We start from the raw sequence: 21446 nt of genomic DNA, 5'->3' as shown, positions 1-21446 counted from the left end.
ACAGGCGGCGGCAGCCGGCGCGGGGCTCCCGGGGCTCCCGGCGGCGTCCCCCGCGCGGCCGCACCTCTCACCTGGGCTCCGGGCGGCGGGCGGGGACGCGGGGGGCGGGGACTCGGGGGGCGTGGTCCCACGCAGCCCCGCCCCCGCTCTGACCACGCCCCTCGGCTCCGCCCCGCCCCGGGCGCCAGCTCCGCGGCCGCGGCCGCCCCGGCCTCCCCGCCCGCCGGCCCGGTCCCGACTCCCCGCGCGCCCGCCCGCCGCCCGCCCGCCCGCCCGCCCATGGCGGGGAAGGTGCTGTCCCTGCTGCCGCCGCTGCTGCTGGCCGCCGTGGGCCTCGCCGGCCTCCTGCTGCTCTGCCTCCCCACGCGCGACGTCCGGGAACCGCCGGCTCTCAAGGTGCGCGCCGGCGGGAGCGCGGGGGCGGGGGGCGGGCGGCCCGGAGCCCGGCGGGCTCTCCCCGGGCCTCCGCCGGGACCCCCGCGCCCGCCCCTCCGGGGCGCCGGGCCCTGCGCCCCGCCCTCCACGTCTGCGGGGTGCGGCGCTTCCGGGGCGTCGCGGGGCTGGAGGCCAAAGTCGCGGGAACTCCCTCCCTGGCCGCGGGCCGCCTGCCCGTGGAGGTCCGGGCCCGGGGCACCGAGTCCCGCGGGCCTCGCCAGCCCTGGGTGGGGCCCGGATGAGGGGTGACAGGTGGGGGGACTGAGGACCCCTCAAGCCCGCCACCCTCGGTGCGGTGCGGGTTCTGACCTTGAAGGGCTTGGCTGGTCCGAAAGCGGCTGGAGCTGAGCTTGGCGGGCTCCCAGCCAGCCCTCTCCTTTAACCCTTTACTGGGGCTGTGGGGTGGGGAGATTGCCCCATGCGCCCAGGAAGGAGGCCGGGGTGGAGGCCGGCCCTCCAGCCTCCCTGCTCTCGGATGGGTCCCCGGTGTGCATAAGGACCGGACCGTCTCTCCCAGGCTGGTGGCGGTGCCACCTGAAGCTGACCTGTAGCCAGGCTCCCGGTATTGGAGACGGGACAGTGGGGACGGGTGCTAGACCCAACACTCACATGCTGGCAAGCAAGACCCATCCTGCCCCTCTCAGCTCCACAGCCTCAGCCTCTGCCCCTGGCTTTGAGGCTCCGAGAGGAGACACATATTGGAAGCTCGTTTCCAGCCCTCACAGCGACATCCTCAGGTCTGGCTGAGGTCAGGGCAGACAGCTGCGGAGTAGGGAGGAAGGAAGATTAGATAGGCCCAAGGGGCTTCCTCGGCAGCTGGGCTTCCTCTTCCTGAGTCATCCCTCGGAGCCCCGGGGCAAAGTGGCAGATGTCGTCCTGGGACCCAGATTTGCCTCCACTGGGAAGGCCGCTTCCTGCTCCTGGCATGGGGTCTTCAGGCAGTCAGAAGGGAGGGTTGCCCTAGAGGCCTTTGCTAATTCTCCTTCCAGGGAAGCCATGTGGCTGTGGTTGACACAAAGCTCACCACAGACCAGGCAGAAGTAGAGAGCTAGGGGGCGGCGCTTAAGGACGGACTCCTTCCTCCCTTCCCCTCCTCTCCCCTCCCCGCAGTATGGCATCGTCCTGGATGCTGGCTCCTCGCACACGTCCATGTTTATCTACAAGTGGCCAGCTGACAAGGAGAACGACACCGGCATCGTGGGCCAGCACAGCTCCTGTGATGTTCAGGGTGAGACCGCCAGACCCAGACCTGTCCCAGCCTCGACTCTCGTGGGGGTCCCGGGCCCCTGCCATGGCAGGTGGGGGCTTGCTTCAGCAGGAGTCTCAGAAACAGAGACCGGGCCCAGGGAGGGGGCCGTGGAGACCTGTGTTCTAGAAAGGCGGACAATCTGGGCCTCGACTAGCCCAAGGCAAGGATCCAGCACCCTGGGAAGCTAGACTGAGTGGACGCTGCCCCAGGCTTTGTGCAGACACCTGTGCCACTCCCACCAGACAGGCGGCAGCCTCAGAGACTGGGTGGCACCTGGCTCCTTTGTCTCCGAAATGGGCGTCTTTGGGGGTATAGGTGGGGAAGGTGTGTCTAAACCGCCACCTGGTAGGGAGGCAGGCACCCCAACCCCGGCAGCCTGTGATCCACCTGCGGGGGGGAGGCTGTCTGCCAGGCCTGGCCCTCATCTGCCCTCTCTCTAGGTGGGGGCATCTCCAGCTATGCAGATCACCCTGCGGGGGCTGGCCAGAGTCTGGTTGAATGCCTGGAACAGGCGCTCAGGGATGTGCCCAAAGACCAACATACCAGAACGCCACTCTACCTGGGAGCCACAGCAGGCATGAGGCTGCTCAGGTGAGTATTCCTGTGCCTTCACCCCGGACCAGCACTGCACGCGGTGGGCCCACAAACCGCTGGCAAGGGCTTGGGGCCGGGAGACTCCAGGAGTGGCCTTAGGGAGTAGGCCCCCCAAATCCTTCCTGCAGCAGGGCACCAGCGGCTCACGCCCGTCATCCCAGCTACTCAGGAGGCTGAGACCTGAGGATCGTGGCTCAAAGCCAGCCTGGACAGGAAAAGTCCCTGAGTCTCTTATCTCCAGTTAACCACCAGAAAACTGGAAGTGGCGCTGTGGCTCAAGTGGTAGAGCACTAGCCTTGAGCTGAAGAGCTCAGAGACAACGCCCAGGCCCAGAGTTCAAGCCCCGCAACCAAACAAAAAGAAAAAAAAAATCCTCCCTGCTTCATGGGGAGGGCAAGGGGGAAGAGGCCTCTCAGGATCCTCCCCTTTGCAGCCTCACCAGCCCAGAGGCCTCTGCCCGTGTGCTTGAGGCAGTGACGCAGACACTGACCCAGTACCCCTTTGACTTCCGTGGTGCGCGCATCCTCTCTGGCCAGGATGAGGGTGTGTTTGGCTGGGTGACTGCCAACTACCTGCTGGAGAACTTCATTAAGGTGGGCGGCGTGGTGGGGGTCTGGTGGGGCCTGGTGTGTGTGGGGGTCTGGCGGGGCCTGGGCCTGGAGAGGGCCTGGTGTGGGGAGGAGTCTGGCAGGGCCTGGGCCTGGGGGGGGTGGGGTCTGGCGGGGCCTGGGCCTAGGGGGGGTCTGGGGGGGGTCTGGCGAGGGCCTGGCCGTGGGCTTGGCACTGGGGCCTGAGGAGCCGAGGCCTGCCCCTCCACTGTCCCAACCTCCACTCTCCACAGTATGGCTGGGTGGGCCGGTGGGTCCGGCCAAGGAGGGGGACAACGGGGGCCATGGACCTAGGAGGCGCCTCCACGCAAATCACCTTCGAGACGGCCAGCCCAGCCGAGGATCCCGCCAGTGAAGTCCACCTGCGGCTCTACGGCCAGAAATACCGAGTCTACACGCACAGCTTCCTGTGCTATGGCCGAGACCAGGTCCTCCAGAGGCTGCTGGCCAGCGCCCTGCAGGTGCCGCCAATCCCCACTGCTGTCACCTCCACGGGGGACAGAGAGGAGGGACAGCGCCCAGAGGAAAGCCCCTCCCGCTTGCCTCTCCTCACCCAGCATTAGCCAAGGGGGCCATGACTACTTCACCAAGGGACTTAACCTTCTGCCCAGCGGGCTGCTGGTGGCCCCAGAGCACAAGCGAGGCTGCTCTGGTTTCCTTGGGGGCAGTTTATCAGCCTGGCCTTTTGAGGGGGGGCGGTGAGTCGTGGGGTACCACTCACCCTCTGGCCACTCCCTCAGACCCACCGCTTCCACCCCTGCTGGCCAAGAGGCTACTCCTCCGAAGTGGTGCTTGGGGAGGTCTACCGTTCGCCGTGCACGGCCGGCCAGTGGCCCCCGAGCTTCAACAGCAGCACCAGGGTCAGCCTGCCCGGGACCGGCGACCCCACCCTCTGCCGTGGCCTTGTCTCTGGGCTCTTCAACTTCTCCTCCTGCCCTTTCTCCCGGTGTTCCTTCAATGGGGTCTTCCAGCCCCCTGTGGCTGGGAGCTTCATGGTGAGTTGTGGAAGGGCAGGGGGCCTGGGGGCCTGAATTCCTCTGGGGCCTGGCCGTCCGGTGACCATGCTCCCTCTGTGCAGGCCTTCTCTGCTTTCTACTATACCGTGGACTTCCTGCAGACAGTGATGGGGCTGCCAGTCGCCACTCTGCAGCAACTGGAGGCGGCCACCATCACCGTCTGCAACCAGACCTGGGCCGAGGTGAGGCCTGCCCCTCACCCCCTCTGTCACCTCCTCTTTTATCAGCCCCCCCCCCATTATCCCTTTGCTCTCCCTGTGTGTGTGGGATTCCCTTCCTCTGGTCCTTCCCGTTATCCCTGAGCTGCAGGTGTAGGGAGGTCCCCCCCCCCCCCGTTATCCCTGAGCTGCAGGTGTAGGGAGTCCCCCCCTCCCCGGTTATCCCTGAGCTGCAGGTGTAGGGAGGTCCCCCCTCCCTGGTTATCCCTGTGCTGCAGGTGTAGGGAGGTCCCCCCCTCCCTGTTATCCCTGTGCTGCAGGTGTAGGGGGTCCCCTCCCCCATTATCCCTGAGCTGCAGGTGTAGGGAGGTCCCCCCTCCCTGGTTATCCCTGAGCTGCAGGTGTAGGGAGGTCCCCCCCCCGTTATCCCTGAGCTGCAGGTGTAGGGAGGTCCCCCCCCGTTATCCCTGAGCTGCAGGTGTAGGGGGGGTCCTTCCCCCCCATTATCCCTGAGCTGCAGGTGTAGGGGGTCCCCCCTCCCCGGTTATCCCTGAGCTGCAGGTGTAGGGAGGTCCCCCCTCCCTGTTATCCCTGTGCTGCAGGTGTAGGGGGGTCCCCTCCCCCGTTATCCCTGTGCTGCAGGTGTAGGGGGGGTCCTTCCCCCCGTTATCCCTGTGCTGCAGGTGTAGGGGGGTCCCCCCTCCCTCGTTATCCCTGTGCTGCAGGTGTAGGGGGGCCTTCCCCCGGTTATCCCTGAGCTGCAGGTGTAGGGAGGTCCCCCCCTCCCTGTTATCCCTGTGCTGCAGGTGTAGGGGGTCCCCTCCCCCATTATCCCTGAGCTGCAGGTGTAGGGAGGTCCCCCCTCCCCGGTTATCCCTGAGCTGCAGGTGTAGGGAGGTCCCCCCTCCCTGGTTATCCCTGTGCTGCAGGTGTAGGGAGGTCCCCCCCTCCCTGTTATCCCTGTGCTGCAGGTGTAGGGGGTCCCCTCCCCCATTATCCCTGAGCTGCAGGTGTAGGGAGGTCCCCCCTCCCCGGTTATCCCTGAGCTGCAGGTGTAGGGAGGTCCCCCCTCCCCGGTTATCCCTGAGCTGCAGGTGTAGGGGGGTCCTTCCCCCCGTTACCCCTATGCTGCAGGTGTAGGAAGGTCCCCCCATTATCACTGTGCTGCAGGTGTAGGGAGGTCTCCCAGTTATCCCTGTACTGCAGGTGTAAGGTGGGTCTTTCAGAACACCCCTGTGCTGAGGAGGACCACTCTGTACTCAAGACATGGCCAGACTATAGTTGGGGGGCTGGGGCCAAGTGACCCTACAATCACTTGTGGAGGGTGGGCCGAGGGAACCAGGAGCACCAAGGTCTGCAGAGCAGCTTTGTGGAGCTGACAGGGACTGAGAGGGAGAGGTAGAAGGGGCAGTGTGGGGGAGAATGGCCAAGCAAGGGAGAGATGCGGCAGAGAAAATCGGCAGGGTTTGGGGTAGAGGATGAGGAGCTGAAGGGGTTCAGGGAGCTCTGCCTTCTGCCACTGGCTAGACGTTAGTTCCTCTTAAAGAAAGAGGCATCTGAGCCGCTGGAGGTGCCTACTTGAGACTCGTGAGGAAGGATGCCAGAGCCCGGCCATCCCATCCTGTCTAGTAGCATGCAGACAAAGGTGTCTTAGGGAAGGTGGCAGAGGGTACAGGACCAGATCCAAACCTGGAGTGCCCGTAACCATGCCCACTTATCAACACCTCTCCTGCCCCCTGCCCCCCAGGGCCCTCCCTGCGGTCCCCTCGGGGCTGGGCCTTCCGGGCAGCAGTGCTGACCGCGGGGGACGTTGCCCTTGCATTCTGTGCCTGAGATGGGGGCCCCGTCCTCCTGCGCCCTGTCGTGGTTCCGCCTGTGGGGGGGGCAGTGGGGCGCCTCTCCCCAGGGTCACCGGCCGTATCCTGCCCTTGTCCCAGCTGCAGGCCCGCGCGCCCGGCCAGCAGGCCCACCTGGCCAGCTACTGCGCCTCGGCTATGTTCGTGCAGCAGCTGCTGAGCCGCGGCTACGGCTTTGACGAGCGCACCTTTGGAGGCGTGGCCTTCCAGAAGAAGGTAGGCGCGGGGCGGAGCCGGTCCCTGGCCGGGCTGGGGTGGGGGTGGGGGAGCCCAGGCCGGCCTCCCCTAGGCTGGGAACCCCGAATCCCGCTCTCACCTCGCCGCACTCCCCAGGCCGGGGACACGGCGGTCGGCTGGGCGCTGGGATACATGCTGAACTTGACCAACCTGATTCCCGCCGACCCGCCCGGGCTGCGCAAGGGCACGGACTTCAGCTCCTGGGTGGCTCTGCTCCTGCTCTTCGCCGCGCTGCTCCTGGCCGCGCTGCTCCTGGTGTTTCGCCAGCTGCGCTCGGGCAAGTCCACCAGCGCCATCTAGGGACTCGAGGGTGGCTGCCCCGCCTGCCGACGGGAGGGGGGGGGGCGGGGAGCCGGGTCCGGCCTCGTGCATTCCCCCCTGGGCCCCCGCGCTCCGTACTCGGCCCCAATGGGCACCCCTTGGCCCCCATGCTCCCCTTGCCGCCCACCCCACCTCAGCCCCTGAAGCCCTTCCAGCCTGGGGATCTCTTCAGTGCCTCCTACCCCTCCCCTCTTCCTTGGGGTGGCAAGTCCCTCAGTCTGACTCAGGGAGTGAGGGCCCTTGGAAGGGTCTGGGCCTGTGTTGGGGTGTCTGCTCCTACTTGTAAAGATTTTGTAATAAAAGTTTTTTCCCTAGAGCAGAAGTGTCCACAATGTAGGGCCTGTCCTTCCTTGCTGAGCGTGGACCTGCCCAGACTCTAAGCACCCCTTCTCCACCGTGGGGGAACCCCTGAGTCCTGAGTCCCCTCTGACTGTCAGAACCTGGACACACTCCAGGTCCTCACTGACAGCCTAGGCGGGGCCGAAGGCTGGGCCTGACCTCCGGCAGACCCGGTGTGAAGGCAGACCCGGGGAGGCGGTGGGTCAGGTGGCTGCTCTGGCACAACCAGTGCTGGTAGACTGGGTAGGGCAGGGGCTTGGGGCCTGGTGTTGGGGGAATGAGGTCGGGAGCAGCGGCAACGGAGACATCGTGACATCTTGCCCCTTCTGTCTGGACCCTGAATTCCCTGCACACCACCTGCAGCCTGTGCCCTGTCATTTTGTTTGGCTTTGCCCGTGCTGGGGCTTGGGACTCAGGGCCTGAGCACCGTCCCTGGCTTCTTTTTGCTCAGGGCTAGCACTCTGCCACTTGAGCCACAGCGCCGCTTCTGGCCTCTTCTATCTACGTGGTGCTGGGGAATCGAACCCAGGGCTTCATGCAGGCCAGGCCAGCGCTGTAACGCTAAGCCACATTCCCAGCCCCCACATTCTTTCGTGTTTTATGCTTTCTTTTTTCTTCTTCAAACCTGCTGGGCCGGCCTTGGCGATGGCGAGATTTGTGAGGCGAAGGACCGGCTGGAGGATGGGGGACGTTCTCACCTCCATTTTCCTGACTGAGCCGGAGGGAGGTTCCCGAGTGAAACCGGGCGCGCTGTCAGGACGGGGCGGGGCGGGCGGGAGGAAGCGGGCCCCGTGGAGGAGGCCGGCACCCGGGGCCGTGACCACCTTGGACAGCTCCCCGTGGGCTTTCGGCAGCGGCTCGGGCCGCCCCTGCCCCCTGGCGGCCGCCTCGGGATCCATCCAGCCGGAGCGGCGTCGGCCGGGTCCCGGGCGGGCCGCGGTGCCCCCCGCCCCCCGCCCCGTTCCCCGCGGCGCGCCCGGTGCGTCCCGTGCCGGCGCACCGGGGATTCCCTCACCCCCGCCGGGGCGGGTCCTCCGCTCCGGGACGCGGTACGGGACGGGAGCGGAGGTGGCGCGTCCCGGGGCGGCCCGTCCGGACACCGCCCGTCCGGACACCGCCCGGGCCGACTTCGGGGGCTGGCGGGGGCGGGCCGACCCCTGGAGCGAAAGGGCCGAGCGGGGCCGGAGGGTGGCGGGAGGGGGCGGGGCGGGGGACGGGGGCGGGGCGGGGCGGGGCGGGGCGCCGTCCGGAGGCGCCGCCCCCTCCCCCCCCCCCCCGCAGGCGGCGCGCGCAGGCGCACTCCCCGCCCGCGCGCCGCCGGCCCTGCGCCTCGCTCCCGGATCCTTTGCCGCAGCGTCGGTGCCGCCGCCTCCCCCTCCTCCGCCTCCTCGCCCTCCTCCGCCTCCGCCTCCGCCCCCGCCGGCTCCCCCGCTCGCTTCCCGGGGCGCGGCGGCCGGGGCCGGTGCGGAGCCGGGGCCCGCGGGGGCCATGCTGCCCGGGCGGCGGCGCTGAACGATGGCGACGCCGGTCCCTCCGCCCTCCTCGCGGCACCTGCGGCTGCTGCGGCTGCTGCTCTCCGGCCTGGTCCTCGGAGCGGCCCTGCGCGGCGCCGCCGCCCGCCGCCCTGGTGAGCCAGCCCGCGGGCGCGGCCGCCCCGGGGCCGGGGTCGCCGGGAGGGGACTCGGGCCGCGGCTCCCGGTCGCCGCCCCGGCCTCGCGCGCGCCGCCGGCCTCGCCGGCCCGGTCCGCGGAAGGCCTGGGCCCCGCCGTGCCCGGGGCGGGCGGGCCGGCCCGCCGCCGCCACCCCCGCTCTCGACGCGGTGGGCGTTCTCGGCCCCGGGCCCCGGAGCCTGGCGGATCCGAGTCTGCGCCCGAGGCGATCTGGCTCCCGGGGCCCGCCCGCCCGGGGGGTCCCGCGCGCCTCTGCCCGAGCCTCGAGGCCCCGAGGTGCGAGGGCAGCTGCGGGGGGCCCTGCCGGCCTGGGCGTCCGGGCGCCGGGCCGGGCTCGGCGCGCCCCTCCTGGAGGGCTCTTCCTCTTCCTTCGGGACTGTCTGTGGATAGACTCTGGAGCGGTGAGCCCGGGAGGCCCTCCTGGGTTCAGAGGTCTGTGGGGCCCAGCATTCTCATGTTCGCTCTTGTCTCCCGGCAACCCCGACGGAAAGGGACAGAGAAGGAAACTGAGGCACAGAGGGCTGATGCCCTGGGCAATCCCATTCCTCCTGCCTAGCCTTGAGGACAGAGCCAGGAGGAGGATTTTGTCCTGGGTACAGCACCCTGAGTGAGAGCTCGGTGTGGCCAGAAGGCACTCCTGAGGGCCTATCGGGGCTGGCCCGAGCCGTGCAGGCCACCTGGTGAGAGCCCACTCAGCCGCTTCCCGTGGCCGTCCCTCCTCATCCCCACCCACGCTCGGCCCAGATGTGGGTGGAGACCAGCGGTCGCCCTCCGGCTGCCTTGCCTACCGTAAGGCTGGATGGAACCTTGCTGCCAAAGACCGGCTGGCAGTAACCACATCCTGGGTGGTGCAGAGGCTCTGGGGGCTGGAAGACTGGAGGGCCAGGGGAGGCCTGACTGGGTTATCAGTCCCGGGCCTCCTGGCTCCCTGGTGCCCAACGGGTAGGTGGGGTGCAAGTGAACCGCCCGCATGGGGTTAATATTTAACTATCGAAGTCCCTGGTGGCTGTTGATCCCATCTGCGGGGTGTCTGGCTGGGGGCCTGTGCCCCACCTGCTACTGGGGTTACTGAAACTACCTTGTGAGCATGCTCAGTGCCTGGGGACACCGAGTGGCAGGCTACCGAGGGCACAGAGGTAGGCCCGCCTTTGTCCATGCCCCTCCAGCCCCCCTTGAGGCCCCGCCTGAAGTATGGGACAGAGGCTGGGCCGAGACCAGCAAACCCACCAAACTCCTGGCTTGCTGTGACTGGATCCAGGTTGGAGATATTCCTTAGCTTTGAAGCAGCTGAATTTCTGTACGCCACAGGGAAAACAGAGTCAGAGAGGGCCACTGCCCCATCCTCTGTCAGCAGATTAGGGCTGATTGGCCATGTATAAGCAAGCACCACACCATTTTCTGGGCCCCAAATCAGGGGGATGAAAGTGTGACTGGGATCTAGTGTTTAGCCACGCAGGCCACCCAGGCCTCCAGAGGCTCTGGGTCCACCCAGCTCCTGCTAAGATCTTCCTGACCCCAGTGACTTGCTTCTCTGTGCCTTGGGACAAGCCAGAGGCCAAGCAGTGGGGCAGCTCCTGCCGGGCCCTTGTTCTCGTTTCTTTCATACTCCCCTGTAGGACTACGTGATTGAGTTTATTTGGGGGGAAAGCTCCGATATTTGGGGGAAGTGACTACCCAGAATCTTCTGCTGTTCCCAGGCTAGACCTGGGCTTATTATCCTCTTGAGTTCTCAGTGTGGTTAGAGGTCTTGGTTCACTTTGAGGCTTGTAGCCTGTAGTATTGGAAAGCTGCATAGCTCTGCCCAGGAGAGGCAGCTGGACAATTAGGGTCAGATTCTGTTTGCGATCCGGCTTAAGTCTGGAAAGTGGACAGACTCCAGGGAACGGGTGGGGCCGGGTAGTTCTCCTCCGTCTTGGGGCCGTTTGCTTCCTGGTTCTGAGCCCTGGCTGGAGGGAGGAAGGGCCTGCCCAGAACGAAGGCCAGAGCCAGGCCTGCTCCTGCCAAGCCTGGCCAGTGCTGTGGGGGAGGGGCCGGGCAGGGCTGCTTCAGAGACCAGGCCCAGCAGGCTGTGGCCAGCCTTGCCTTCTTCCTTCTTAGATGCGGCTGCCTGTCCTGGAAGCCTAGACTGTGCCCTGAAGAGGCGGGCGAGGTGCCCCCCCGGCGCTCATGCCTGCGGGCCCTGCCTGCAGCCCTACCAGGAGGATCTGCAGGGGATGTGTGTGCCCAGGATGCGCCAGCCCCCGGGTACGCAAGCCCACAGGGCCGGGGGAGTGAGTGGCAGGACGGCCTCCCTGCCTCGCAGCCCCAACACCTGTGCTGTACCCCTGGGGAGCCCCTGCCCCAAGTCAGTCACTAGGTCCCTGTGGAGTTCTCACATCCATCTGGCAGCAGCTCCTGACCCTTTCAAGGTCCCAGAGCCTAAAACTGGGCTGAGGTCATAGGGCAGCAAGGCCTTGCTAGGGTAAGGGTGACCTCAGGAGAGGAGGAGTCAGAGTTCCCATGTTTGGGCCTCATAATACCTGCCAAAGCTGTGCCGGGTGCCCCTTTCCTGCCCACTGGGCACCCCTGCTGGCTCTTGCTCTTGACCTGCCCACTCTATGGGATTTGTGAGTCCCAGCCCAGTGCTGGTGGCCCACCAGCCTGCAGTCTGGAGCCATGGCCAGCTGCTGAAGGCCTTCAGGCCCGAGGGGGGCCTTACAGAGAGGTGCTAGGATAGGAGTGTGGCCTGTGAAGGGCTCTGAGAGGCAGCAGGCAGTTGCTGTGGCCTTCCGCCTTCACTTCGTGGTGGGTTGTGGATGGATGCCTACGTTGGCGCTGTCTGGACCATGGGGCCCACAATAGGAACTAGGGGGGACCACTCCCATGCTGCTCTCCTCTTGAAGCGCTGGAGCCCAGCCTGGATGCTTGGAGCTTTCTTTGGCTTCTTCCCACTGCCCCTGGTGGCCAGAGATAGGTACCTGGGGGGTGAGGTTGGAAATGCTGTCCAGTGCTTTGCCCATCTCTGTGAACTGTGGCCGGGGTAAGGGATTCCATTCTTTTCTCCTTCTGCCTGGCCTGTGCACATTCCCCTGGTATCCCTGCCCTTGCCTCCCTGCCCACTTTTCCTGGGAACTGCTGTGGTTCTTAGGAAGTGGCCTCTGTAGTTGCTATGGCAACCTGGGAAGGATAAGGACCTTCCTGCTAGGCCCCTGAGTAGAGGCCTAGACCAAGATGGGCCCCTCTATCTCAGGAGGGGCGGGGGTTCACTGATGACCTCCTCCCTTCCCAGGGGAGGACCTGCCCCAGCCCAGACTGGAAGATGAGATTGACTTCTTAGCGCAGGAGCTGGCCCTCAAGGGGGCCAAGCATCCGAGGCTCACCGCGGGGGCCCCCGTCTGAGGTCCGGCAGCGGCTCCTGGAGCCTGGTGAGAACTCTGCCCCCTTGCCCTGGTCTCTGCCACTTCGGACATCAGTCCTGCCCTACTGATTTAATCTACCTGCTCTCCCCGCAGCTACCCTAGGGTTCTCAGAGAGGGGTCAAGGAGCCCAGCCCAGCCTCCCTTTCACTCCAGGAGCCTCTCTCCCCACGCCCCGCACCTCCTTGGCCTCCCCTGTGTCGGCCGGGCCAGTGCACATGGCTCCCTTGGAGCCGGGTGGCCGGCGTGGAGACGGCCTCGCCCTTGGTAGGTCAGGGCCTCTGGCGGCGGGCGGGGGTGGGGGTGGCCGGGGGTGCGGGGGCCGGGGACGCGGGGTCACACAGCCGCGAGGTTGCCTCTCACCGCGCCCCTCCTGCAGTGCTGATGGTGGCGTTCTGCGTGGCCGGCGCGGCCGCCTTCGCCGTGGCAGCCCTGTGCTGGTGCAGGTGAGCAGTGGGCGGGCGGGGCCGGGCCGGGCCGCCACGGCATGCCCCCGGGGCCCGCGTGCCCCGGGCCAGGCCGCGACCTCAGCCCCACCTCCCGCAGGCTGCAGCGGGAGATCCGCCTGACCCAGAAGGCCGACTACTCCAAGGCCCAGGCGCCGTGCTCCCCGGTGACGCCCGGGATCTCGGTGGGTGGGCCGGCCCCGCCCCCGCCTCTCCGGAGGCCTGGCCCGGCCCCGTCTGCCCTCCTCCCCACCCCCATCTCCCCGGAGGCCCCGCCCCATCTGGCCCCGCCCCTCCCATGGCTCCGCCCCTGCTCCTCCAGAGGGCTGGCCCCGCCCCTGCCTCCCCAGAGGCCCCGTCCCTCCCGTGGCCCCGCCCCTCCCCAGAGGCCCCGCCCCTCCCGCGGCCCCCGCCCCTGCTGGCCCCGCCGCCCCGCCCCGCTGGCCCCGCCCCTTCCCCAGAGGCCCCGCCCCTCCGCGGCCCCGCCTCAGCGCGGCCCCTCCCCTCCGCCCGCAGCCCGGGGACCAGCGGCTGGCGCACAGCGCGGAGATGTACCACTACCAGCACCAGAGGCAGCAGATGCTGTGCCTGGAGCGGTGAGCGCCCCCTCCCGCCCAGCCCCGGCCCCCCCCCACCCCAGAGCCCTCCTCCCCCCACCCCCCCCAGCCCCACGCCAGCGGTGCCCGGGGCGCCCCCTCGGGCCGGGGGAGGAGGTGCCCAGACCCGCGATCCCGCCCCCACCCAGGCATAAGGGGCCTCCCAAGGACCTGGACTCGGCTTCGGACGAGGAGAACGAAGACGGGGACTTCACGGTGTACGAGTGTCCAGGCCTGGCCCCGGTAAGTGCCCGCGCGCGGTCTGGCCCGCCGGGGGCCCGCTCCCCGCCCTGTGCACACGCGCCCCCATCCCTCCGGGGCCTTGACTTAGTGCCTTTGCAGACTGGGGAGATGGAGGTTCGGAACCCGCTGTTCGACCACGCCTCGCTGTCCGCGCCTCTTCCTGGCGGGCACTCGCCTTCCCCGCTGCAGTGACCCGGGCCCAGCCCGCCCGCTCCACCCTGCAGCCCGCGGGAGGAGAGGGGCAAGGCCTGGCGTTTCCACTGCCGCCCTCTGCGCGGGTGAGGTTGTGGGGAGGCACGGGTCCCCAAGCCCCTTCCCAAGGAGATTCCCACCTGTGCCAGGAGACCCGGCGGCGTCCTTCGTCCTCCCAAACCGGGGAGAATGGGGAGACCCTAGATGGTGGCTAGCCACGAATGGGAACTTTTGGAGACAAAAGCCAATTAAAGCCCATTTCAAACCTGCGCTTGTAGGTACTGGTTAATCTGTAGCCACGCCCCTCCACTGGGGTCCTGCAGGATGGCCCTGGAATGGGGGACCTGGGGACCCCTGTACCCCAAGACAGAGGGCAGCCTTTGGAGCTCTTAGGAAGACTTTGAAGGAGATTGGAGGACAGGCAGCCCCCTCTCCATTGACCCTCACCTCTTCCCCACATTTCTGTCCGAGAGTAGGGAAGGGAAGGGTTCTCTACAAACCCAGAGCTGCCTCTTGCGTCCGGAAAGCTCCAACTCAGTGTGATAGAAAGGGCTAGAGCCTGGTGCTGGTGGCTCACACCTGTAACCCAAGCTACACAGGAGGCTGAGATCTGAGGATCATGATTGGAAGCCAGTCCAGGTAGGAAAGTCTGTGAGACTCTTTATCTTCAGTTAACTACCAAAAACAAAACAAAACATCAACAACAACAACAAAAAAAAAACAGAAGTGGAGCTGTGGCTTAAATTTAAATGGTAGAGCACTAGCCTTGAGCAAAAAAAAAAAACAAAAAAAAAAAACAAAAAAAAAAACACCTCAGAGACAACACCCCAGACCCACAGTTCAAGCCTAAAGACTGGCACAAAAAAAAAGAGGGGACTGGGAAATGGGGCAGTCTGCACACACTGGATGTGGGCACCCAGCACTTCTTCCTGCCCCTGGGGCAGAAGTCAGGAAAGCTACAGGATATAGATACTGCGAATTTCTGTCAGGGACTGCAAAGAGACCTGGGTCCTGCAGTGGAAATGGGGGATATGCCAGGTACAGGGTCCTGGGTGACAAGTGTACACACTCCGGTAGACCCGGAGGCCAGATCAGGAAGTGAGATGCCTACAGCTGGGATCTTGGGTCTGGTGTGCCAATCCCCCATGTGAGGAGCAAGGAGGCCTGTGTGTGTGTGGGGGGGGGGTTGTGGAGAACAACACTGTGTAATCAAATGGGCCAAAATGGGGCCAGCTCCCGCCCAGCTACAGGACCCAGGCCTAGCTGATCCAGGAAGGGGAGACCATCCTGTCCAAAGCCCTCCAGCAGGCTGGGCGCCCGTGGCTCAGTCCTGTGATCCCAGCGGCTCAGAAGGCCGAGATCTCAGGATTGCCATTCGAAGCCAGCCGGGGCAGGAAACCTAGTGACACCCTTGTCTCCGATGAACTGCCAGAAAACCCAAAGAGGTGCTGTGGCTCAAAGTAGTAGAGTGCTAGCTTGAACAAAAATGCTCAGGGACAGCACCCAGGCCCTGAGTTCAAGCCCCATGACTGACCCAAAAGCAAGAACAACAAAATCCCTTCAGCAGTTGGTAGGGTTGGAGGGGCCAGGCTCAGACAACCCTGCCTGGGGAAGTGGAGGCTGGTTTGGGAACAGGGCCTTGAAATGCCAGTAGGGAAAGCTGGTGGAAATCAGGCCAACCCTGGGGGGCTGGGGCTATGGCCTAGTGGCAAGAGTGCCTGCCTCGTATACATGAAGCCCTGGGTTCCATTCCTCAGCACCACATACATAGAAAACGGCCAGAAGTGGCGCTGTGGCTCAAGTGGCAGAGTGCTAGCCTTGAGCAAAAAGAAGCCAGGGACAGTGCTCAGGCCCTGAGTTCAAGGCCCAGGACTGGCCCCCCAAAAAAAGGCCAACCACAAGCACTATGTGTTGGGAACCAGAGTCCCCCCGACCAGGAAAGCCTCTTTATCCACACCCCCTCACCCCTCAACTGTGACCTTTGCCTGGTCCCCTCTGGATGCTGCTGTGGGGGTCGGGGAGGAGGGAGCTGAGCACCCCTCTGCTGTCGGCTTCCGGTACCTTCAGCGGAGACAAGGGGCCTCACTCAGTGCAGAGAAGGGCCTGGCACTCGGCCCATGTCGTGCTAGTGGGGCTGCAGCCAGGGCTAGGGGCTCCCCTGAAAACCGGGATCTGTCCTGGGGTCACCACTCTCACCCCTGCGGGCCTGACGTGGGGGCCCAGGCGCCGCCTCCCACTGGGCCCCATCTCCTCAGCCTTTGGTATTCCCCAGCCTGTTCTTGGGGGTCCCTGCCCATGATCTACAGCTTTGACGAGGAAAATGTGGGCAGGGTCTCCTCTCTGCCCACTTAACCCTGTCCGGCCCAGCACCCCACCCCGCCTGTGTGTTGGCTCCTATCTGCCCTAGGCCAGTTCAGAGAACCATTTGATTCTGCCCCAACTCCACCTCCGAGCTGCCGCAGCCCTTGCCCCGTCCTCTCGTAAGCCCTGGAACTTCAGGGGGTGTGGAGGCCACAGTCTGGAGTGAAATGGCGTGGCCTGGCCTTGTGGGGACACTGTCCCTGCCCCAGGGGCCCTCTGAGAGGCCCCTGACCTGGCGCCAGTAGGAGGCCGGTCTCACCTCAGCGTTCCGGTACAGTCGCCTGGGCCCTCAGCCCACCTGAGCCCTCTACGGGCCTGCCCCGCCCCTGCCAGCAGCCCACCCGAGCCCTCTACACACAGGCCTGCTGCTGCCCCACCCCAGCCCACCCGAGCCCTCTACACACAGGCCTGCTGCTGCCCCACCCCAGCCCACCCGAGCCCTCTACACACAGGCCTGCTGCTGCCCCACCCCAGCCCACCCGAGCCCTCACCTGGCCTGCCCCCCCCTCCCCCAGCCCACCCGAGCCCTCACCTGGCCTGCCCCCCCTCCCCCAGCCCACCCGAGCCCTCACCTGGCCTGCCCCCCCTCCCCCAGCCCACCCGAGCCCTCACCTGGCCTGCCCCCCCTCCCCCAGCCCACCCGAGCCCTCACCTGGCCGCCTCCCCCTCCCCCAGCCCACCCGAGCCCTCACCTGGCCTCCTCCCCCTCCCCCAGCCCACCCGAGCCCTCACCTGGCCTGCCCCCCTCCCCCAGCCCACCCGAGCCCTCACCTGGCCTGCCCCCCTCCCCCAGCCCACCCGAGCCCTCACCTGGCCTGCCCCCCTCCCCCAGCCCACCCGAGCCCTCACCTGGCCTCCCCCCACCCACAGCCCACCCGAGCCCTCACCTGGCCTGCCCCCCCTCCCCCAGCCCACCCGAGCCCTCACCTGGCCTCCCCCCACCCCCGCCCCCAGCCCACCCAAGTCTAATACTGGCCTGCCCCCCCTCCCCCAGCCCACCCGAGCCCTCACCTGGCCTCCCCCCACCCCCGCCCCCAGCCCACCCAAGTCTAATACTGGCCTGCCCCCCCTCCCCCAGCCCACCCGAGCCCTCACCTGGCCTCCCCCCACCCCCGCCCCCAGCCCACCCAAGTCTAATACTGGCCTGCCCCCCCTCCCCCAGCCCACCCGAGCCCTCACCTGGCCTGTCCCCCTCCCCAGCCCACCCGAGCCCTCACCTGGCCTCCTCCCCCTCCCCCAGCCCACCCGAGCCCTCACCTGGCCTCCCCCCACCCCCAGCCCACCCGAGCCCTCACCTGGCCTCCCCCCCACCCCCGCCCCCAGCCCACCCAAGTCTAATACTGGCCTGCCCCCCTCCCCCAGCCCACCCGAGCCCTCACCTGGCCTCCTCCCCCTCCCCCAGCCCACCCGAGTCTAATACTGGCCTGCCCCCGCCCCCAGCAGCCCAGCTCTTCCTCTACCCGCTGCTTCTTCCCAGAGGAGGCGTCTGCCTCAGCCCAGCGGAGCTGCTGCACCTTCCTGAGCACAGAGGCCGGGGTGGAGCCCCCACTCCAGCAAGGGCCCGAGTTGCACCCACCTGTTTGGAGAGGCCCCCAGCCCAGCAGGACGGTGGGGCAGGACCCCACCCTCCCAGATTCAGCCCTGGGAAGCCGGACCCTTCTCTACCTCACGCCAAGTCTCTGCCAGCCTGTGCGGCCTGCCAGCTCTGCTCATAGGGACACGGCTCCGGGCAGATTGGAAAAGGACATGCAGGGCTCGGGGTGTGGCATGGGGGTCCTCGGACAGCCAGCCCCCTGCTCACCCGGGGCTGGCCAGGAGCCATAGGCGGTCAAGAACAATGATGTGCCCCGCCCCCGCCCCCGCCTGGGGTTGGGTAAGAAAGGGTGGCGAGGAGGACCGGGCCTGCCCAGGCCCCTAGCTCTCCAGGCCCTGCCCTCCCCCTCTCCATGCCAGCTGGCTCCCCGGACTGCCTGGGCGGGCCCCTGGGCTGCGCCCTGACCTGGGGTCCCGTTGGATCCCTGCCCAGGCCTCCATGGACATATTCTTCACCGCACCTACTTTCCCGAAGGAGAGCCCCGAGAGGCGTTAGGACCCCTGCCCCAAACCCTCACCCGCAGAGCCCCCAGTCCTAACCCTAACGACGCCCAGGCTCCCTCCTTGGCTGGAGAGCGCGGCGTTGGAACGCAGCCACAGGGGGCCTCCCGGCACAGGTCCTGCTTAGGCCAGTTTGGGGGGAAGAGGTCAGGCAGGCCGCTGGGTGCGGCCCGGTTCCTCGAGATGCCCTCCGGCTGGGGCCCCATGCCCCTTCCCCCCGCTGCCACCGCAGGGGCCGTGAGCCGCAGCCCGCAGGCCTTCTTTGGGAATGGGGTGCATGGCTTGGCAGCTGAGCGGGACCGCCGCAGGGCTGGCCCCATTGGGCAGGCTGGAAGCCTTGCTCAGCAGCACCTAGGATTCTGCCCGGGCTGCTCCAGGCCGTGGGCCCGGGGCTCTCCCCCCCCCCCCACATCCCTGAGGGCCCAGTGAGTCAGGAGGCCTGGCTGCAGGTAAGGCAGCTGCTGGAGGAACCCCAGTTTCCCCTCTGACTCATCCCCTCTCACCCCCTCTTTTGCCTCTTTCGTTCTGACCCATTTCTCAGCTATCAGGTTCTCACAGTCGGGGCCCCACGGTTGCCAACCCGAGGTGGCACGGGGGGAGGGAGCGGCCCGACAGAGCCGGGTGGGGGTTTCTCTGAATCCACCCAGGAAGGGAGCTGCTGTCGGGGTGGGGAGGGGAGGGCACGGGGCCCCAGGCCGCCTGGCAGGCGGCACAAACAGGAAGGACCGCGGGCTCCGGGAGGCAGCAGCTGGTGGCCCCGGGCTGGCAGGATGGCTTCCTTCCTGCAGGCCCCTGCTGCCCGCTCCCTCCGTGCCCGCGGGCACGCGGAGGAGAGGTGGGGTGGGGTGAGATGAGGCTTGAGGCCAGGGCGTGTCTCCCCTGAGGTTGCCCATGGCGGGTAGGGGGCGGGGATGCCGCTGTGGTCGTCTCCCTACACGTGGGGTGGGTTTGTTCCCACGCTGGCAGTCCAGGCCGGCACGGGTGCCTTGGGCGCACCCCAGACCATCTGAGGCTCCCACGGCCCCCCGCCCTTGGTCAGGGATTGCACAAGCTCTGCACCGCAGCCTGGAGGAGGCGCTGGCCGCAGCCGGCAGGGTGCGACCCAGGGGTCACATGGACACCCTCCGGCACGTTCCTCTTCCCCGCTGGGGGCCGCCCGGTTCCTCTTCCAACGGCAGCCCGGTCTTTAGGTGGGGCGAAGGCCGGGAGATGCGGCCGGGGACCTAGAAGGGAGGGGCACAGGGCAGAGCCTCAAAGACTGTGCGGGCAGCAGGTCTGACAGCAGCCCCTTTCCCTCCGGGTCTCCTGGCCCGGGGCTCTGGGCAGCAGAGGAGGGCTGGTGGCCGCCAGCATCGTAGGGTCGACTGTGGGGCCGGCTAGCTTGCCGCAGCTCCAGCTCAGAGAGGTGGAAGGGATGAACCTTGACCCCGAGGCGACCGCCAGGCCGGACCTGCGCCTCACCTCGGGCTGGGGCCGGCCTTCCTGTTCCCGGAGGGGAAGCCAGCCCCTGCCCCGCCAGCCGGCCGTCAGGGACCCGACGGCTCCTTCCCCTTCCAGCCTGGAAAGCCCCCTCCTGGGGCAGCCACGGGAAGCCGGGGGCACGCAGAGATTCCCACAGGTCCCTGCGCCACGCAGCCCAGGGCCGCCTCTTGCCAGAATATGCTGGAGTCTTCCAGACCCCAGGATGGGCTCCTGTCTGGGGACCCGGAGTCAAGGGATAAGGCAGCTCCTGGAGGTGGCGGAGGAGGGTGGGGCGGGCTGGCCCCAGTAGACACCTCTGTGTCCCGCACATCTGGAACGCCCGGGTCTCAGATGCCAGGGCAGCCCGGCAGGGGTGAGTGAGGGAAGTGGTGAGGCCGCAGGGAGGGGCCCCTCCAGCGTCCGGGGGCAGCGCCCCTGATCTTGGCGGGTGCCCCGGGCCGTGGGCCGTGGCTGGGGTGCCCGTCTGGGAGGAGGCCCGGTCGGCTCCGGCGCTCGCGCGGGTGGGCTTCCCTTCCCCGGGGCCGAGCGGGCCCCAGCGCCTCCTCTGCGTGCGTAACCGGTCCTCTCCGGGCCCTTCCGGAGGCCAGCAGGGGTGGGCAGGGGCGGCGGGGGCCTGGCGTGGCCTCCTTCCGGTAGCCACCCGCACCCCCAGTAGCTGGGGGGCGGGAGGGCGTGGGTGCCGCAGGGCAGGGCCCTTGGCTTCTCTCGCACCTTGGGAAGATAAAGGGAGACCTTCCAGCCCGGGGCTCAGCGGGGCGCAGCCGTGATTTCAGGGCACTGCCGCTAGGGAGGCCGCTGTGATTTGAGAGGCGTCCTGCAGGCTGTGGCTGAACCATGCTGGTGAGTGCCCAGCCCTGGGGGGGCGCGGGCGGCGGGTGGGGGGCCCCGCGCCCTGGGCCAGTGCTGACATGGCTTCTCCTCGGGTCCCGCTGCAGGTCTCGGCTCCCTGGAGGCTGCGGGCCTGGGGGGGCTTGGTCGGGGGCAACCCTGTTCGCGGCCCTCTGGCTCCTGCGGTGGCCGGGTGGGGCCCCCCGGGGCCCCCCGGCCCCCCGGCCCCCGGTCACCATCCTCGTCTGGCACTGGCCGTTTGCGGGGCAGCCCCCGGAGCTGCCCGGTGACACCTGCACGCGGTACGGCGTGGCCCGCTGCCCGCCTGAGCACCAACCGGAGCCTGCTGGCCAGCGCCGACGCCGTGGTCTTCCACCACCGCGAGCTGGAGACCCGGGGGTCCCGCCTGCCCCTGGCCCAGCGGCCCCCCGGGCAGCCCTGGATCTGGGCCTCCATGGAGTCCCCCAGCCACACCCACGGCCTCGGGCGCCTCCGGGGAATCTTCAACTGGGTGCTGAGCTACCGGCGCGACTCCGACATCTTTGTGCCCTACGGCCGCCTGGAGCCCCACGCGGGCCCCGCGCCCCCACGGCCCCCCAAGAGCGGGATGGCCGCCTGGGTGGTGAGCAACTTCCAGGAGCGGCAGAGGCGGGCCCGGCTGTACCGGCAGCTGGCCCCTCACCTGCGGGGTGGACGTGTTCGGGCGTGCCAGCGGGCGGCCCCTGTGTGCCCGCTGCCTGCTGCCCACGGTGGCCCGGTACCGCTTCTACCTGTCCTTTGAGAACTCGCAGCACCGCGACTACATCACCGAGAAGCTGTGGCGCAACGCGCTGGCCGCCGGGCCGTCCCCGTGGTGCTGGGCCCCCCGCGGGCCACGTACGAGGCCTTCCTGCCTCCCGAGGCCTTCGTGCACGTGGACGACTTCGGCTCCGCCCGCGAGCTGGCCGCGTTTCCTCTCGGGCATGAACGAGAGCCGCTACGGCCGCTTCTTTGCCTGGCGGGACAAGCTCCGGGTGCGGCTGCTGGGGGACTGGCGGGAGCGCTTCTGTGCCATCTGCCCGCTCTACCCCGCCTGCCCCGCGGCCAGGTCTACGAGGACCTGGACGGCTGGTTCCGGGCCTGAGCGCCCTCCGGCAGGGCGGGGAGGGCTGCGTGCTGGAAGCAGACCGCGGGGCCCGGGGCTCCCGGGGCCCGGCCGGAGGCTGGAGCCAGACGAGGGCCCCGCGGGCGGCCGAGGCGGCCAGTGGGCTTTGGAGCTGGTGAGGAAAGGCACTGGGAGGGAGGCGTTGGTGGGGGTACTTGCTGCTCTCGTCTCCAAAGTGCAGG

The 21446-nt window shown here is 67.7% G+C and overlaps 3 protein-coding genes across 3 annotated transcripts; all 3 read left to right on the top strand.

The window, feature by feature from the left end:
* The first annotated feature begins 212 nt into the window (after positions 1–212).
* On the top strand, positions 213–6801 carry Entpd2 (ectonucleoside triphosphate diphosphohydrolase 2). The gene is made up of 9 exons (XM_048346381.1): positions 213–396; positions 1546–1663; positions 2125–2275; positions 2712–2871; positions 3120–3347; positions 3627–3881; positions 3965–4084; positions 5998–6132; positions 6250–6801. The coding sequence occupies exons 1-9, from the start codon at positions 280–282 to the stop codon at positions 6451–6453; spliced, it is 1488 nt and encodes a 495-aa protein (XP_048202338.1). The 5' UTR covers positions 213–279; the 3' UTR covers positions 6454–6801.
* A 1330-nt stretch (positions 6802–8131) lies between these two features.
* On the top strand, positions 8132–13624 carry Npdc1 (neural proliferation, differentiation and control 1). The gene is given in 10 exon segments (XM_048346407.1): positions 8132–8440; positions 10581–10727; positions 11752–11846; positions 11848–11887; positions 11975–12145; positions 12258–12324; positions 12425–12509; positions 12841–12920; positions 13070–13163; positions 13263–13624. Coding segments are annotated over 10 exon segments (984 nt in total). The 5' UTR covers positions 8132–8328; the 3' UTR covers positions 13356–13624.
* Positions 13625–18701: 5077 nt separating this feature from the next.
* On the top strand, positions 18702–21243 carry Fut7 (fucosyltransferase 7). Its single transcript, XM_048349156.1, is given in 8 exon segments — positions 18702–18708; positions 18850–19000; positions 20228–20441; positions 20443–20808; positions 20810–20960; positions 20963–21069; positions 21071–21188; positions 21191–21243. Coding segments are annotated over 8 exon segments (1167 nt in total).
* The last annotated feature ends 203 nt before the right edge of the window (positions 21244–21446 follow it).

This window comes from Perognathus longimembris, chromosome 1 (genome assembly GCF_023159225.1).
Source record: "Perognathus longimembris pacificus isolate PPM17 chromosome 1, ASM2315922v1, whole genome shotgun sequence".
Lineage (NCBI taxonomy): Eukaryota > Metazoa > Chordata > Mammalia > Rodentia > Heteromyidae > Perognathus > Perognathus longimembris.
This window is presented reverse-complemented; position numbering and strand designations above follow the sequence as displayed.